Source organism: Vanessa atalanta, chromosome 24 (genome assembly GCF_905147765.1).
Source record: "Vanessa atalanta chromosome 24, ilVanAtal1.2, whole genome shotgun sequence".
Taxonomy (NCBI): Eukaryota; Metazoa; Arthropoda; class Insecta; order Lepidoptera; family Nymphalidae; genus Vanessa; species Vanessa atalanta.
Genome location: NC_061894.1, coordinates 5243593 through 5261895, shown reverse-complemented (window position 1 = coordinate 5261895; position 18303 = coordinate 5243593). Strand labels below are relative to the sequence as shown.

The following is an 18303-nucleotide window of genomic DNA, read 5'->3' as shown; positions in this document are numbered from 1 at the left end:
TAAGCTGTCAAAACAAGCTGGTTGCAGTTTCATTGTTTTCTAATATAATTAATATATTGTTATATTATAGATAATTTAGCAAGAACTAAAGTTGAAAGATGTGAAAGACAGTTCTGTCCATTGTTATTTGTTTAAATTTTTTATACGCATATAGCATACATTGTAAATAACATTATTATCTTATTATATTTAATAGAAAAATGGGCAATCAACTAGTTGGTGTAGCACCTTCACAGATATTTCCAGTCGAGCACTATTTAAGTGATCATGTTGATTTAACATTCGATCAAAGGTAAGAACAAAGAATGTTTATTTTAAATAAATTTCTAATATTCGTCATATTATCTGTATATAAAAGGTATAATTTATGATTAGAATTTGAAAGAGAATTACTTTTGAATTTACAGTCTCGGTTCAACAAGGTTTTTTAAAGTAGCAAGAGCCCGTACTAGAGAAGGTTTAGTTGTAGTAAAAGTGTTTGCCGTCCATGACCCATCTCTGCCTCTGGCTGAACATAAGGAGAGGATATTGAAGATAAAGGAACAGCTTGCATCTGCTTTTAATTGTTTACCCTTTCAAAGAGTTATAGTAAGTAGAAAAAAAATTTTATTCAACTTAATCAAGATACTTTAGGTGTTTTTTATAAAGATATACTTTATTTAGTATCACTACATATTTTAAATCTCCCCAATGCATCTGTCTGTCTGTACCCCACATAAACCAATAGAATAATGTGTATAACAAAATATTATTTTAGTTTAATATTCAAAGTGTTAGTTAGTGAGACATATTGTCAATATTAAACATAGTTTCCATGAACAATATTTAACATTAATAGAAAAAGAGATTTTGTTTGTACAATTTTAAATTGGATTTGTTAATTTTATTTCATTGTAAGTTAACATTAGCATTAGCAGCCCGTAAATGTCCCACTGCTGGGATAAAGGCCTCCTCTCCCTTTGAGGAGAACAATTCACTTAAACTTAAATCCCTTTATGAATTAAAAGTTATTTGTAATAGTTTAAACAAATATGTATTGTAGAAAAATATTGAATTGTAATTCATAAATTGTGGTTTAATATATAAAATAACATTTCTATTTTACTATCTTGATCAGTTACTCTTAATAAAGCTAATTTAGGCCTTGCACACTTAAAAATTAAAATATTGTATAAAAAATTTTAGAAATCAATTAGCAATTTTAACAAAATACCATTTTAGAGATAGTATTAAATATAAACTTGCAGTTGTGTGATGATATAAAGATGTAGTTACAATTTTTATGTAAATCTTAAGCTCATAGGAAATGATGTTCAGTTGACAGACAAAGCTGGTCTACTTATGAGAGAATACTGTAAGTGTAGCGTCTATGATAGAATGGCTACTCGACCATTCCTCACAGTACTGGAGAAGAAGTGGATAACATTCCAAGTCCTGTATGCTTTGCACCGGATGCACAAGCTTGGCATATGTCATGGTGATATTAAGGTTGGTTGAAAACTATTTGGTTTAATGTGCATTTTGTTTTTAATTGAGGCTATTCTGATAACGACGTTCTGATTTCGAGCCCGGTAAGTATAAGTCCAATATACAAATTCCGTCTTCACCGAGATAGCCTTACAGCTGACAACTTAGACGCCAAACCCTAAACGACTGCGAAGACGGGTCAGACAAAGATAGCGTAACGGACTAGACTTGAATGACAGGATAATCATAACCAAAAACCGGCCCGTTTGGAAAATACAGTGGGAGCCCATTCGTAGACAAATAACCATTAGGAGCGGCTTTTTAAGGATTCTAATAAAAATTCCATCGTTTATTATTTTAGCTAGAGAACATTATGGTGACCTCGTGGTTATGGGTTCTGCTGACTGACATCGCGTCGTTCAAGCCGACTTTCCTGCCGGATGACAATCCCGCAGACTTCAGCTACTTCTTCGACACGTCTAGGCGGAGGCTCTGCTATGTAGCACCCGAGAGATTCGTAAAAGCCCCAGACCCTAATGTCAGACCTACGGTAATTTAAACTATTAATGACGCAATGGAAACGTTTTTGTGACTATTTTTACTCAATTTTCGATACTCGCGCAGGGAGATGACAGGAACAGCGGCCTGTTACTGAGCGAGTCGCCGTGCAAAGTCGGAGAACTGGTTCCCAGCATGGATATATTTTCTACAGGGTAAGTTTGGTTACTTTACAGGTTAACTGATTTATTTATACCTTTTCTCTAAGAGTTAAGAAGTCCATAATACATTGGTTCTAAACATGATCTCTTTTCTGACCCATCGCACTATTTCCTCAGTCTTGATTATGTATGTTGTGAGCAAACTTAAGTTACTTTTGTATGTTTGCGAAAGACATACAAATTAAGACAACATTTTTGTTTGTGTTGCAAACACTGAAGACAGTGCGTCAACAATGTTGTCAACAGACAATAGACTTTTTTTCCTTATTATCAATGTCATCTATATTTAATGTACAATGAGGAGTACTTTTTTATTATGTATTTACTATTTCCTCTAGGTGTGCTCTCCTAGAACTCTGGAACGACGGTACGCCAGCTCTCGACCTTCCTGGGTTGTTAGCTTACCGAAATGGCGAAGATCGACCGCCAACGATGACTCTACCAGATACATGCGAGCCAGAACTTCGGAACCTCTTGCATTCCATGACAGAAAGAAATCCTAAAGATAGGCGAAGTGCTGAACTATACTTAGACGAAGCTAGGGGCACGTGAGTGATATTCTTCAATATTAATTATCTACTAAAGTAATGACTTTTTTAATGATACTAATAACACATCTTGGGAATGAATGAAATGATCGCATCTAGTTCGTTCCCAATATAAAAAAATATATATGTTAAAAAAGGGGATTTTGATGATTTCTTCTCAGACATCAGGCGTTTCTTACAGGACTGGTAGGTTTATGAAAATCAATTAGGAAGCGTAATGTCTCATAAGATTAATATTTTGACTTTGACTTCAATTCGTGAATGAACCACTAAGTAACCAATAAGTAATATAAAGTATCTTCAACTTAAACTTAGGCTAAAGCACTTGTTGAACTACTACTTATCGATTTTCAAATAAACTTAAATCATTGCTCACTTACAGATTATTTCCTGAATATTTTTACTCATTCCTCCAATCGTATATGTTGATATTTTCCGCGCAACCGATATTGCCGGCGGACGAGAAAATAACTCGCATCTACCAAGACATTAAAAATATCATCAAAATCTTCACCCAACCATCGAATTCCAAGAACTATCAGGACCTGGTCGAAGAGACCACCGAGAACCAGAAGGTTGAAATCGACGCACTAATAAAGGAAGGATTCAGGGTTATGACGGTTAATGTTACGGATTTTGAGGAAGAAAATGACAACAAGACCCCGGAAACGAAAGTGATGGGTCCGGACAGTGAAGGGTTGATTCTGATTACGTCACTGGTGACGTCGTGCATCAGAGGATTACATCATTGCACGTCGAAGTTACATTGTTTGGAGATATTGCAGCTGCTCTGCGAAAATTCCAGTTCTGAGATCATTTTGGATAGGATATTGCCGTATATTGTAAGTTGGTGTACATTGTATTAAACCTACATTTATAAAAGCGGTCACTCAATTAACAAAATTCAAACATAAACATTGTAAAAAAATATGTGGAAGTCCTATAATAGTTGGCATGCTCCAAACATTTTTTTAAATCTTAGGACCATTTTATTTATTAAAGACGACCATCTACCTAACAAAAGAAATAGTTGACGAACGAAAAATGGTAACGAAAATGGTACTGCAGTGTCCTCTTTGCTCATTTATTTATAGAAGATATGAATTCCTAGCAAAACCCGACAAACATCGTCGGCTCTATTTATATCGGTTTCGCAATCGCAATTTGTTTAGTAACTGTAAAGAAGTTGATATGCTGCGCGCTATCTGGCGGCGAGTAGCGACAATATTGGATAGTTTAAGAGACGTTCTCGGTGTCGCCTGCATAAAACAATTCCTCGTGCGGCGCAGATCTACCTGTCGCACGCGGGCGAGGCGCGCGTGCGCGCGTGCGCGGTGTGGTGCGCGGCGCGCTGCGTGTCGTGCGTGCGCTGGCTGCCGGCGCAGGACTGCAACGTGTTCCCCGAGTACATCCTGCCCGAGCTGGCCCCGCGCGCCTCCGACCCCGCGCTGCCCGTGCGCATCGCCTACGCCGACAACATCGGTCAGTTGCATCCTTAGTGCCTGCGGTTATGCTGGCTCACTCACCCTTCAAATTGGAACAGAACATTGCTAAGCATTGTTGTTGGTGGTAGAATATCTGAAGAGTGTTACCTACCCATACTTACACCAAGTTATTTAATTGTTCGACTTGCCTAATGTTAATCAATTATACGTCGCACAGCTAAGCTAGCAGAAACAGCGCTAAGATTCCTCGATCAGACGCAGAACATGGCCGATAAAGAGGCAGCGAATATAAACTACGAAACTGAACTCTCAGCGCTGCATGAAATGGTAAGTAATATATAATACAGTCGTTAATATAATACAATCTAAAGTAGCTGGTTTAATATTACAAAAATACACGCGCGCGATCTAACCCGCATACACGCACGCATGTTCACACACACACACACGCGTGCGAAAGCTAACACGCATATACAGGCGCACGTACACACACAGGCGCACGTACACACACACTCAAGCGCGCAAGCTAACCCGCATACACGCACGCACGTACACACGCACTCAAGCGCGCGAGCGAATACGCATACACACGCACACATGGCTTATAGTGAGCAATATAAATATAAATTTATTTAATTTAAAATATCAATATCTTTAAGTAAATTAACTTTACAAATATTAGTAATTAAACATTTATACGATCGTACAAATCATATTGTATCAATTGAGGTTTGAGAGCCTGGTGACCTGATGTACAAGATCTACCTTTTTAGGCATCAGTCTCGATAAATAAATGATAATGCTGATGAGACGAACTTACTTTTGTACTCTGTGTAGAAAATAAATAAATTAAATAATTCATTTTATTGTTAAAGGTCCGTTCCACTGTATCGTACTTACTGACAGACTCGCAGGCGGTCGTGAAACGAGCTCTCGTTGAAAATGGTATCACGAAGCTTTGCGTATTCTTTGGAAAGCAGAAAGGTAAATTATTCGCAAGTTTGAGTTTTTTTTTTGGATTTAACTTGAAACTTTTTATATCTTTTTATAATGTGATATCTCTCTCACCGATTGCGACCACAACTACCGGTATCATACTAATCTTACTAATATTATAAATGCGAAACTTTGGTTGGATGTGACTCAATCACGCCAGAACTGCACCTCGTGCCTCAACCTCTGGTCTGGTTGTCGGAGGCCAATACTAAAAACCATTTCCAAAGAGCTTAGAAGCTCTTCAAATATTGGCTATACTATACGTCAAGTAATCGAATTAAAATGGCGATAGTGATAATTCAAACGGTTTTATCCTTGATTCATTTAGTAGGCGAATAGGGGCACCATGAGTTATTAGTATTTTGAGGACACCAAAATTAGACATTCCTAACTTGTACCAAATTATTATTTTATATAGCAAGTGGCAATAATGAAAAACTTATTCTGTGTATTTTTCATTTATTTTTAGCGAACGATGTGATCCTCTCGCATATGGTAACATTCTTGAACGATAAAGAGGAGGTTGCCTTGCGAGGATGTTTCTTCGAGAGGGTCGTTGGGGTCGCTTCGTATGTGGGCCAGCACGCTGCACCCATACTTTTGCCATTGCTGCAACAGGTATTTATATCTCTTTACATCCAAGTCATCACAAGATTCTTGTAATTACAAATACTTAAAATCAATATAATGATGTCTCATACTTATAAACATCTAATTCCAAATATAATTTATTTAAGTAGGCTCATAACAGCACATGAATCGTTATATTATAGCGTTGATTTAAATGTAGAGCTATCACCGGTTCTGAAAGTAGATTCTATTGAGAAGAACCAGCAAGAAACACAATAGGAACTCTTTTTCCACCATTCCAATTATAAAGTATGTCAATAAAGTATAATTAAATTTAAATATGGTTGTATGTACTCTGTCTTGCCCTGTGTATAGTGTCTATTTTGTAATAAATAAATTACGAATGCACACTTTTATTAAATTACTGACAAATTTTGTGGCAATGGTGGCACATTGGCGATGTAAGGAATGGTTAATATTTCTTACTTTGTCTATGGGCGGTGGTGACTGCTTACCACCAGGTGGCCTATTTACTCGTCCTTCTTCCGATATCATAAAAACAAAAAGTAGAGGAGAGAATCGTTAGCGAAGAGAAGTGACGTTTGGCGTCGCATCCTCTGGCGGAAACGGAAAAAACATTCCGTTCGGAAATATATTACTTTAACTAAATGACATCTTATATATAAAATTATTAATTGTTTTATTTTACGCTACAATTTTTTTGGTTTTTTGCTTAAATTGATTTCGTTTCAGCGTTTTCCAGGACTTACCTTCCAAATATATAAGATACTGATACGATATAATTTGAACGACAGGGCTTGACAGATCAATCTGAATGGATAATAGCGAAGGCTCTGCGAGCTACCAGCAGCCTGGCTGAGCTGGGACTGCTGCCGAAGCAATCGTTGTGTGACCTCGTCGCAGAGAGTGCGGTCTACCTCGCACATCCCAATTTATGGGTAATTATGATTGATTACTTCGCTTTCGTCTGCATTAACAGCTCCCTCTCCCTCATTATTCGCATCGTAACATTCTATATAAATATTAAGGTCTATGTAAAACAAAAACATTTTTTCAAATCGCGCTGCTAGAGGGAATTTAAGCGTTCCAATAAACAAACAAACTGTTCCGAAGTCACTTCTGTGATAATATAGTGATTGCACAAACATGGGAAAGGAAATGCCTGACACAGTACGGTAGGCAACACAAAATGCACAGAGCCAAAGATATTAACGCATTTTTTTATGTTTTATAATAATCATTTAGATACGTCATGAGGTATGCGGCTTGGTGTCGTGTGTAGCGAGTCTGTTGAATCCGATCGACGTTAATTGCAAGATACTGCCACTAGTCTGGCCGCACCTTAAGCACAAACTTATACAGGTAACTTATCAATATCAGCCCGTTTATCTAGACGATACTTTTAAAGTTCGTTTAATTATAACGAGCTTAGATACCTGTTATGGCGTATTTTTTTTAATGTTTATTTGTTTTATATATATTTTAAAAGTATTTATTTGTATCTGTTTAACCGTTCAAATGTAATAGCGTAACAAACATCTGGATACACAAATTTATGTTTTTTAAATAGGGTTAAGTTTGATTTAAGCTTTGTACTGTTTTGAAGGTTGAAAGAGCTGAACTTCTTCTAGAGAGTCTGTCGGAACCCATACCGAGGAAGGTTCTGGATGCAGTTTTGAGGCACGGCGACGTGGACCGACTCGTGCAGACTCTCAGGGAAAGGCGGAGTGCTAGACTCAAGGTGAGATGTCACATTACTATATCCTTTTCCAATCAAAGAAGGAATCAAGATAACCAAACCTTAGTAACATATGCCACGCGATTTGCTAAAAGGTCAGCTGTATTGTGCACTACTAACAGTCCTTGATTAATACATCTTTATTTATAATACAACATTATTGCACTTAACTAATTATATCCACTTTAATTTAACTTCCAAAGTTCCGATAACAGCTTCGACGCTCAAAACGCCATTTCTGCGTAAGTCCGTAATGAATATTATAGATTATTCAAAATCTTGACCAATGGTATCGCGTCAATTTCATTTCAGATGTTGTTTATTTGACTTATGTCATCTTGTGATTGAAAAAAACTATACATAATTCCAACTACCACAATTATCTTGCTGATCAAAGGTCAAAAATTAAATATCTTCTTCTCGATCATGGGTCTTTGTGCAAGTCCGTCTGGGTAGCTTCAAATACCGCCAAACAGCAAGAGTTAGTATTGTTTTTCCGGTTTAAATATTGAAGCAACCACCGTTTACAAGCACAAGGGACTATCTTATTTCCCGAAGTTGGTAGCACATTGACGATGTAAGGAATGGTTATTATATCTTATTGCCAATGTTTGTGGGCAATGGTGATCACTCATCACCAGATGGCCCACTTGCCACGCAACTTTTCTAATCTATTTAAACATGGGATAATACTGACCATAATTTCAGGTTAAACAAGGCATGATGCCCCAGTATTCGGAAATGGGGCAACAGCTTAAGAATTTATTTAGAAGACTAGCGTCCGACGGTAAGATATCTATTATGAATTAGTTTTGATATGTTTTATATAAAATGCATAAGATCTAAAATAAACGAACCAACTTTTTTATCTTGGTGTGCGTGACAGCTGCGCTTGACAATCGCCAAACGTCACACTACTTTACTAGTGTGCGTGTACTGTTGGCAACGTTTGTACTTTGCGGTACTTGTCCGATATGAACGAGCAATTTTTGGTTAAGATTCAAAATTTCTAATCGCTGTGTCAACAAATAATAGATAGAGATAAGTGTATTGTGTCCTTTTCTAGGCATGACGGAACACGTAGAGAATCAATTGTTGGCGATGAGTGCGCATCTTATCAAAATACAAAGTTCCCTGACGCAGGTAAGGATTATAGAATATTTATTGCTCAGTTGTTCACGATCTGACCTCCCCCCCCCCCATGTTCGAAATCCAAACAAGATATGGCAGCAGAAAGTTTATTTTAAGCTTATTAATTATTCAGGTAATGCGTCGTATATCAAATAAATATTAATACAATATTTTCTTTTTTATTTGATATGCTATGTTTTTGACCTGACATAATATATGTTGTGTCTGGTATGATTAGTTATAGATAGTTACTTTCTTATAAATAAACATTTTTGCGACACAGTTGCCAATATAAAGCCAGATATCGAGAATCCTATATCCTTTCCAGAAAAGAACTATTCGATCTTTAATTGTCTTTTTAGATCTTATCTGATCAAATAACCCAAAAAATCGATTTTCGGTAAAATTCAATTTAATGCCATCTTAAATTTACACAAAACTTACCCGCTACCTCGATCTGTAGTCAGACGGGGAAGGATTGTCCTACTTGATGAAAAAAAACAACAATTATACTTATTTGTTAGTAACGAGAATGTAAAATTAGTATATATATACATTAGTACAAACAATGAATGACGCCAGCGATTGTTCCGCGCGTTTAGCACATCACGGACGCACCGGGCCGGCTGGTGCTGACCGGCGGGGGGAAGTCCCGCGCCGTGCAGCTCGACAGCGACGCGCTGCCCGTCGACAAGATCTACCAACAATCCGTGCAAAGGTACTGTCTCGCTCTCGCACACTACTCTCATCAGTTCCTTAGTTTCCCTCCCGCTCACACACAATTGACGTCTCGATATAAGTTTTTAAGTCGTAAGCGCCTGAATCATACGTTTGTTGGCGAAGAACTAGCCCACGAGAAAAGAACATTACCATTTAGGGTTGGTGTCAGGCAAGTTGCCTTGTCTTTTATGTCCTTTATTAATAAGCTACTCCGGCGATCCCTAATACATGATATGATGATGTTGATGTTTAGGTAAAAGAAGGAAAAAATAGGAGTCTGGTGGCAACGCCAGTTAAATAGGTGTCTTCCAAGATTGATTAAAACTCACGTGGTACTTTTATTTTAATTTAATTTAACAATTACTTCATACTTTAATTGATTGAAACGTTCATTTTTAATGATTGCCGTCTATGCTGACAATGAGCTAAGAAAAAGAGGTCTTTGAGACAGGAGGCTGAGGATGCCAATTCAAAGAAATTCCATTAAAAAAATTAAGTCTCTCAAAACCAAACAGATGCGTCATATTATAAATCGTCACGACAATTATATGACTACATAATTTTACCGGCCCTGAATGTTTTGTGTCGTGAAGAAGATTATTAATCGGACTATTTCCAGAAGGTCGCATAAAACGTCGCTGTCCCAAGAAACGCAAATGAACACGGAATGGCAACACATGTTCGGACAGGCCCAGGATCAAGTGTCCGTCAAAGGTAAGTCTATTTCTGATCTGGTCCAGATCGCACCATGATCGTACACTATATATAGAAGTATACTTAAAATGATGTACCAAGTAACTTGGATATATCCCATTTATGGTTATGATATATATCGTGCTCTGCGGTGAAGGAATATTTTGCGAGTAAACCTATCTGAATCGAATCTGAAATTCTGTCACATATGTATCCGCCAGCCCCCATTGAAGCGCATTGGAGTAAGCTTCAAATTTTATCCTCGAGAAAAGGCATTTACGAGCTTCTACTTTTGCCGCAAAGCTTAATCAATCACCGCCATAATTTGCGATTCAATACAACTATGTATTGAATCGCTAATTATTTATATACGTACCTCACAAAAAATGATTTTAATTTTATTGAAGCGATTACTTACCAATCGTAGTAAATTTGATCATGTTAATTATATATTTTTTTAATTATGTACAATTTGTGTTTAGGTATTATATTTACTTTTTCATTGCGGTATATATACAGTGTATTGTCGTGAAGTTGGTTATGGATTCAACTTACAGCATTCATTTTAGGGTATTCAGACTCACGATAAAACCAATCCGATACGTAATGACGATGTGGCGGGTATGACCTAATATATATATATATATATATATATATATATATAACAAAAATTCTGCGTCATTATTAATTTTCATTAATCAAATACCGTGCTTTTTTGGTTCTGTGGTACGCACGTCATTTCATTCAACATTTTATATATCAAATTTATTCTATCTTAAAATTACTCCTGTCCGTTGCTGTAAAATAATTTGGTAGGCAATGATGCAACGGTACCAAGAAAACTTCGAGAAAGTTGCTTTTTCTGTTCCTTTATAAATACACTACAAACTGCCGGCAGGTTTACACGACCTTGTAAAATGATTAAAAAGGGCTCGTATTGAGCCTATTTTAAAACCAAATTTTATCGGCGAGCTTTCCAGGATTGCGATCACCCGAAAATGGTACATATAAATGAAAGATTAGAAAAAATTGTACGTTAGTGTGCGTGCAATGAACGCCAGTTTAAGAACAGAACCAATTTATTTGGCTGATTTATGTCGTGTATATAATGTTAAATATTCATATTAGACAAAAAAGTTTATATAATTTAACATTAAACTGACAATAGAAAGATAAAGAGAAGGAAATGTCGCCTAGAGGGAGCAAAACGTTTCCAAACAACAATTTAGTTAAACTGGTGGAAACAATAACGGCCTTACTTATAAAGATTGTTTAGCGGGTGTTTTTTAATACTGATTTCGCAATTTCGAAAGAAGAAGACGGCATATTTCAACAACTCACCCCCCAAACAGCGTTCATAGGTAATTAGTGGTTTATAATGAAGTAGTTAGTAGAATTAAAATGTTTTCTCAGCGTCAGAACAAGTGTCCCAAACGGGCGGTCAAGTGAGTGCGAGCGTAGGTGCGGCACAGACGAGCGTCAATATCAGCCAACCAGCTCACTCGCAGATGGGGCACAGCGCCAGCTATGTCCAATGTAAATACATCCCTAATGCTTTATAATATTTTACTAATATTCTTCTTTTCCTAAAGCTTGAGCTTCATAATTTCGTAAATGCTATTCAAAATCATTATTTTTATTTATATAACGATATATTTATATATTTTTTTTTTCTAATTATTTACATAAAAATAGTGTTGAATTGACTTTCGATGTTTTTGATACATTTTCGCAGATAGCATGGCGCCATGTCGGATGGAATTGAGAAATCTAATATCACGAATGCAACAGAAATTCCAGAAGTCATTGAGGTATGTATTTTAGAGAGAAATGTATATATTTTTTGAGTTTTACAGCGTATACTCTATTCCAACAATAAGAGAAGAAAACCCAAATATACAACGTTTGACAGCAAATTGACACGATATCATTGGCCGAGAGCTTGATTAATCTATGATATTCACTATGGATTTGCTAAAAATAGCATATTGAACGTCGACGAAAATTTAATCGGAATTTTTGAAGTAAAATTAATGTGAATATTAGTAGTTAAGTATAATAGTGCTGTGTTATAAATAAAGGTATATTTATCATAAACTCTTAGTAGTGCACAATATAGCTGAGTTATTATAATGAAATATGGAAATCCAGGGTTTGTTTATCTGTATCCCTACTTCCATTGTCTTCTCTGTCTGTCTTTTGAAATTTCACATGGGAGAAATTGTTCTAATTACTTAGATTCTCGCGATTAAACAAAATTGAAAACACCTTAGAACCTTCCTCTTGAGTCAATCTATCTATTAAAAAAACCGCATCAAAATCCGTTGGGTAATTTTTAAGATCAAAGCATACATAAGGACAGACAGCGGTAAGCGACTTTGTTTTATACTATGTAATGAATCTCTTTCGCAGATGGTTCCAAGATGTTTGACCTTGAATATTCAAATATCCTATAGAAAACATTCTTCAACGTTAGTTAATATTTCAGAAGTCACGACGACAATGTGGAGGCCAGTGAAGACCTTCAGCCACCAGCGACTTGGAGACCTGGAAATCAGTTACTGGCTTACTTACACGAACACAAGTAAGTCGAAGTCGTAATAAAGTTGCACTACCTTCCTAGTAACTTGAAATGTATACGTAAATAGTTAACGTTGTCTGTAGAAATGTAATTTTAATTGAAACTGCAAACTTAAACCGGTAAGTGTAACCGATGGAAGTTACTTTTTTTATAGCTTAGGTAGGCGGACGAGCAAAACGCCACCTTATTTGTGGTCACAACTGCCCCATGTCATTGGCGACTTAAGAAATTTATATAATTCTTTATTTGACCAATGCACTAACCTTAGAGATGTTATGTCCTTGGCCAGTAGTTTCTTTTCTTAAGACACAAGTTGGCAGACGAGCATTTGGGCCACCTGATGGTAAGTGGTCACCACTACCCATAAGAACTGTGCTACCCATTGCGCTGTAAGAAATAGTAACTATTCCTTATATCTCCAATGTGCCACCAACCTTGGGAACTAACATGTTAAATCCCTCGTGCCTTCAAATTCTTTTCAAAATTGAATTCAAAGTATTGCCGTTTGGCGTTAGAATAGATGATGTCTTTTCTTTGTCTCTAAAACGTCTTTATGATCAACCAATTGTTACATTTAATGTTTTTAATATGACAATCTTACATTACACCTGGAAATAAAAGTACTTTGGTTGCTGATTTTCAAACTGTGCTGTCTTGATATACACAGATAGGACAACGTTTGCCTTGTTTTGCTAGTAATTCATACATAACTTATACATATTTGTATGTAACCAATAAACATTCTATAAAAGAATAGAATTAGCAAATGTTTGAAAAACACTCTACCAATGAAAGAAACTTCAAAAGATGCAAGTTTCCACGAACTTCGTGTATCTTTTCCGCAGAGCACGCGTGAACCAGCTGGTGCGTCTGCCGTCGCAGCGCGGGCTCTTCGGCTCGTGCTCCGACGACGGCACCGTGAGACTCTGGGACGCGAATCGGCTTCAGGGCCACGCTTATGTTAATAAGTATGTACTAAGTTTCCTTTAGGTATCCAATAATTTGAAATTGAAAGTTATCTTCGAAATATCCTGATAATATATTTTTTGTAATATTTCGTCTTTAGGTCGAAATCCATGTATAATCGTAGTGCCGGTCCCGTGATATCACTCGCGGCTTGTGAAGGGGGACAGTCCCTAGTGGCAGCTACTCAGGAGGGATCTATATTTGTACTCAGGTAGGTTTTCGTGAATGCTAATTATGTTCCAAGTGCGTGTTCGATTAAACCTTCTCTTAAGCATTAGAGCTTTGCTCGTAAAAACAATTCATTGCTATTTTATAATCTGCACGCTATCAGAATGGACTGCGATCAGAAATGCCAACCATCCCAATTTCACGGCTCAAATAATGCTTTATACTAAACCTCATCAGACATTTCAGAATTAGACAGAAATTCCATTATAATTAAGTGAAATTCTTAGGGAAATCAAATCCCGAATATTAATTTATGATTTCCTGCATATTGGTTAATAAAAGCTTGTGACATTTTCAAACTAAGATACGCAAAGTCCGTCTGCTAGTAGTTACGTTGGCAAACTCGCGTCGATGCTCGCGATACGTTATTTGGTATTGTGGATTTTAGCTCGTGATTTGTAGAGATTATTTATAGTACGTTTAAAAGAGTGCAGAGAGGTACGATATTGAAAACTAAGATCATGTTCCCTTTTGGCTTTGCCAGAGTCATATAGTGTTACTATACTCTTTGCTAACGCTCCTATGGTCGCCAACTGTAATTTTCGATATACTTTGACAAAGTGCCATCCCATTCTAATAGTGTGAGGATTATACCATAACCTAATTTTTTGGTACATTATCTTAATAATATGTACTGTGGTCCCCGTCAGACTGGACAGTGGCTCGTCGCGCATGAGCCTGTCGCAGTGCCGTCAGCTGGAGCGCGGGTCTGACGCGTGCGTAGCGTGCGCCTCCGCCGGCGGAGTGCACGCTGGAGTCATCTCCTACGCCACGCTGGGAGCCGCGCTCGTGGGCTGGGACCTGCGTGCGCCGGGTGAGTACTGACAGGGATCCGTAATTTGTTATAACTTTATATAAATCTATACATATGTACCTATATATAAATGTGTGGATAGAAATTTGTAACTTATCTCTCGTCAGGTAATGCGTGGAAGCTTCAGGGCGACCTGAAACAGGGTGTATACACTTGCCTGTACGCGAATAGCGCAGGATACTTGGCCGTTGGAACATCAAGCGGAGCCGTTTGCGTGTGGGATTTAAGATTCGGTCTCCCCATCACGTCGGTTAAACATCCTAACTGTAAGACTTATAAGCTCTCTAATCGTTTTAAATTGACCAGAAAATTGGAAATTGATTCGATTTGTACAATCTTTTTGTGGAAGGTCGGTTGGATGATCCGATTATGAATCTTTATTATTTTTTTTTAATTATAACATCAAGACTCTTGATTGAGTATTTATGCTTGTAATTAAACCCTCTCGGCTCTTCAATGGGCCAGTGGTTAGAACGCGTACATCTTAACCGATGATTGCGGATTCAACCGGCAAGCACCGCTGAATTTTCACGTGATTTGTGTTTATAAATCACCTCGTGCTCGGCGGTGAGGAAAACATCGTGAGGAAACCTGCATGTATCTAATTTAACGAAATTCTGCCACATGTGTATTAACCGACCCGCATAGGAGCAGCTTAGCCCAGCAATGGGAAATTTACAGGCTGTTACTGTATACAATACTCTGTACCATTGTGGTCCGGCTTAGAGTGTGAGTAATCCAGTGTAAAAAGAGTCCGGAGTAAGGCTTCACGGTACCGCCCGGTTGCAGCGGAGCGCATCCGGCGCGTGGTGGGCTTCGGCGGCGGCTCGTCGCGCGTGTGGGCGGCGGGCGCGCGCGACGCGGCGGCGTGGTGCCTCGAGTCCACGCAGCGCACGCACGCGCTGTGGCCCGCCACCGCCGGCGCGCAGCCGCTGCACTACTCCGCCGCCGTGAGTACCGCCCGATCGATCTTGTATCTTATACGCACATTTTTCTGACAAATTATTTATCCGAGACATTTCGTTTAGTTAAACTTAATTTTAACCAGTTAACGTTGTAACTTTAATAACTGATCAATTCGTAGGTCAGACTATTTTATATATACTTTTGCAGTGCAGAAACGTGCGTTTTACGGGTTTTTCATTTCCAATGGCAGTAGAGAACGAACATATATTGTGCTCTACAAACAATTCTTCTTTTTACATTTTTTATTTACATACATATATAATTATTCTACTTAATAAGAACTATACTTATAAAAACTTGGTATTACTTCAGATGTTTGGATAACATCTATACCGATTCGAGTCAGGTCAATTGAAGGTCAAAGTCGTTTTTCCTCAGAATAATAAAAACTCAATTTTTTTTTTCATATATTTTAAAAACATTGCAAAATATATTAATAAATTATTTTGAATAAACCTCTTTTCCAGTCATCGCATTACATGAGCGCCGCGTATTGTGGAACACGAGACGGAAGCAGGTTCCTCATATCCGGTGGATCGGACCAACGGCTCCGTTTCTGGGACCTGCAGCATCCTGAAGACTCGCACGTGCTGCTTCACGCACCCCACGACCAGATGCATTCGGTCAAATATAGGTTTGTATGGAGCAACATATAACCTCAAACGGAAGAAAATCATTTATTCAAATTGGGGCTTTATTTATGTATATTTGGGTGAAAAACTAACCTCATATTTACGTATTTCATGCAATTTACTAATAGATCAGCTATATTGTACACAACTGACAATTCTTGATGAAATATATCTTTATTTATAATACAACACTGTTCCACTTAACTACTTAAATCCTTTTTAACTTTAATTCGATAACAGCTTCGTCGACGTCATTAATAAAAATGTAATGTAATAAAATTATTAAGATCTTAACAAGAATTAGTCAAATAATGTTAGGCATTAATCCTTTAAAAATCGACTGCAGCTATAAAATAATTATTTAAAAAAATGTATAAATAATAAGTCTTATTTCCTTGTTAAGATCTTGAAACCCAAATATTTTTTACAGAAGTAGAATCATCGACGGAACGACAGTAATCCAGGAGTGCTGTAAGTCCAACCCGTCAACGCCTCCCTCGCTCCAAGAGGACAACGTGTACCGAACTGTGGAGTCTAGGAGCTTCTATCACACCGCACCCATCACAGACATCACCCTCGTCGAGGGGAACAGATGTTATCTAGTTAGTTCCTCCGCCGACGGTGTGATAAATGTGTGGAAATAGTGAATCTTTTAATTTATCACATAAACGTTGAATTAAATCCTAGTCTGCTGTTTTTTATTTAATTTGCGTTCAAAAGTTTTTCGTCGTGGTGAGTTATTCAAGGTTAATTTTGAGTTCAACATTGCTTTGTTAACTTGTGTTTGAAAAGTTTATGTTGCTCATGGTTTAACGCGTTTTATGTTTAAAATTAAATAATATGTAGTATAATATACAATTTTAGTATTTGCTAGATAATTTAACAATACTTGATTGTTGACGTTGTATTGGATTACATATTGAAAACTGTATGATGTTATTTTTTCAATGCTCTGTTAATTGTAAAGACTTATATAGTCTGTATTGTAAGAGAAATGTCAACGTCATTTTTACCGCCAATAAAACTGCCAACTGGCGCTACTCATATTGTAATGTCAAAAATGTGGCAGAGTAAACACGAACGGTCAGCCATTAATTACGACTTAACTTAAAGTTAATTGTGGCGCCAAAATGTTACAAATAATATCGTGTTTTTTTTTATCATTCATAGACGAACGAACTTTTTGTTATAAATCTAACAATATGAAATTGTTTATAAATATTTTAAATGTGTATCTATGATCCTAACATGAGATTTTTTACCTTTAAATAAACTTTTTTAGTTTTATTAATAACAGTCACAGATAATATTTTTTATTTTTCTGTTATACAAAGTTTAGCATAATTCATAGATCATTATATATTTGTTAAATTAAGTGTAAAAAAAAATGACAAGTTGCTCATTGTGATTATATTTTTAGATTTAATTATGTTAATGTCTATGTTAAGGACTGGCTGTATATATTCGTGCAATAAAAATAATTTGTTACAAATATTTATTTTTTTGTATTCGAAAATTGAATTTGAATAATTTTCCATATCGATTCCTTGACGTTTACGAAATAATCTGCGCCCTGTTGGCACACCTATAGTGTACCATAAACTTTTTATAGAAAGGACACAACTCATTATTAGGGAAAGAATTTAAACACAATCGTGTAAAAAGACACGCGAAATGAATCGACACTAAGTATTATATTTACGATTAAATTTTGTAAATAGTTCCGTCGTGTAATTTAGTTATAAAATTGATAAAATGTAATTATATTTACGTTTCATATATATTTGTACGTTACGTGCCTATATAGGTACCCTTGATAATTGTACGTTATTATTTTACTCACGTCATTCTGATATCATCCTTGGTATATATATATGAGCATTTTGGATTTTTTGGTGAGGTTTTTACTTTTTTACGCAAACCAATTTCAAAATTTTCTTTTAAATAAAATATGTCACTTTTATAAATATGATTTAATCAGATTCTCAATTACAATGGTAACTACGTGAATTATAATCACGCTATTTTTATTCATGGTGTTGCCATTCATTGAATGATTTATAAAGAT

At 36.6% G+C, this 18303-nt stretch overlaps 1 protein-coding gene across 2 annotated transcripts; it reads left to right on the top strand.

Annotated features, from left to right (window-relative positions):
* The first annotated feature begins 11 nt into the window (after positions 1-11).
* On the top strand, positions 12-17519 carry LOC125073429 (phosphoinositide 3-kinase regulatory subunit 4). 2 transcript variants are annotated; one of them, XM_047684254.1, is made up of 28 exons: positions 12-292; positions 408-588; positions 1318-1488; positions 1829-2017; positions 2092-2180; positions 2525-2734; positions 3117-3576; positions 4024-4216; positions 4397-4506; positions 5055-5163; positions 5645-5793; positions 6561-6704; positions 7012-7128; positions 7373-7507; positions 8213-8291; positions 8571-8647; positions 9238-9353; positions 9978-10069; positions 11462-11584; positions 11784-11859; positions 12537-12632; positions 13475-13597; positions 13696-13806; positions 14474-14637; positions 14745-14903; positions 15427-15587; positions 16071-16237; positions 16666-17519. In XM_047684254.1, the coding sequence occupies exons 1-28, from the start codon at positions 201-203 to the stop codon at positions 16877-16879; spliced, it is 4107 nt and encodes a 1368-aa protein (XP_047540210.1). In that variant the 5' UTR covers positions 12-200; the 3' UTR covers positions 16880-17519. The 2 variants fall into 2 exon arrangements, with proteins under 2 accessions (XP_047540210.1, XP_047540209.1); XM_047684253.1 differs by having other exon boundaries at positions 9975-10069.
* The last annotated feature ends 784 nt before the right edge of the window (positions 17520-18303 follow it).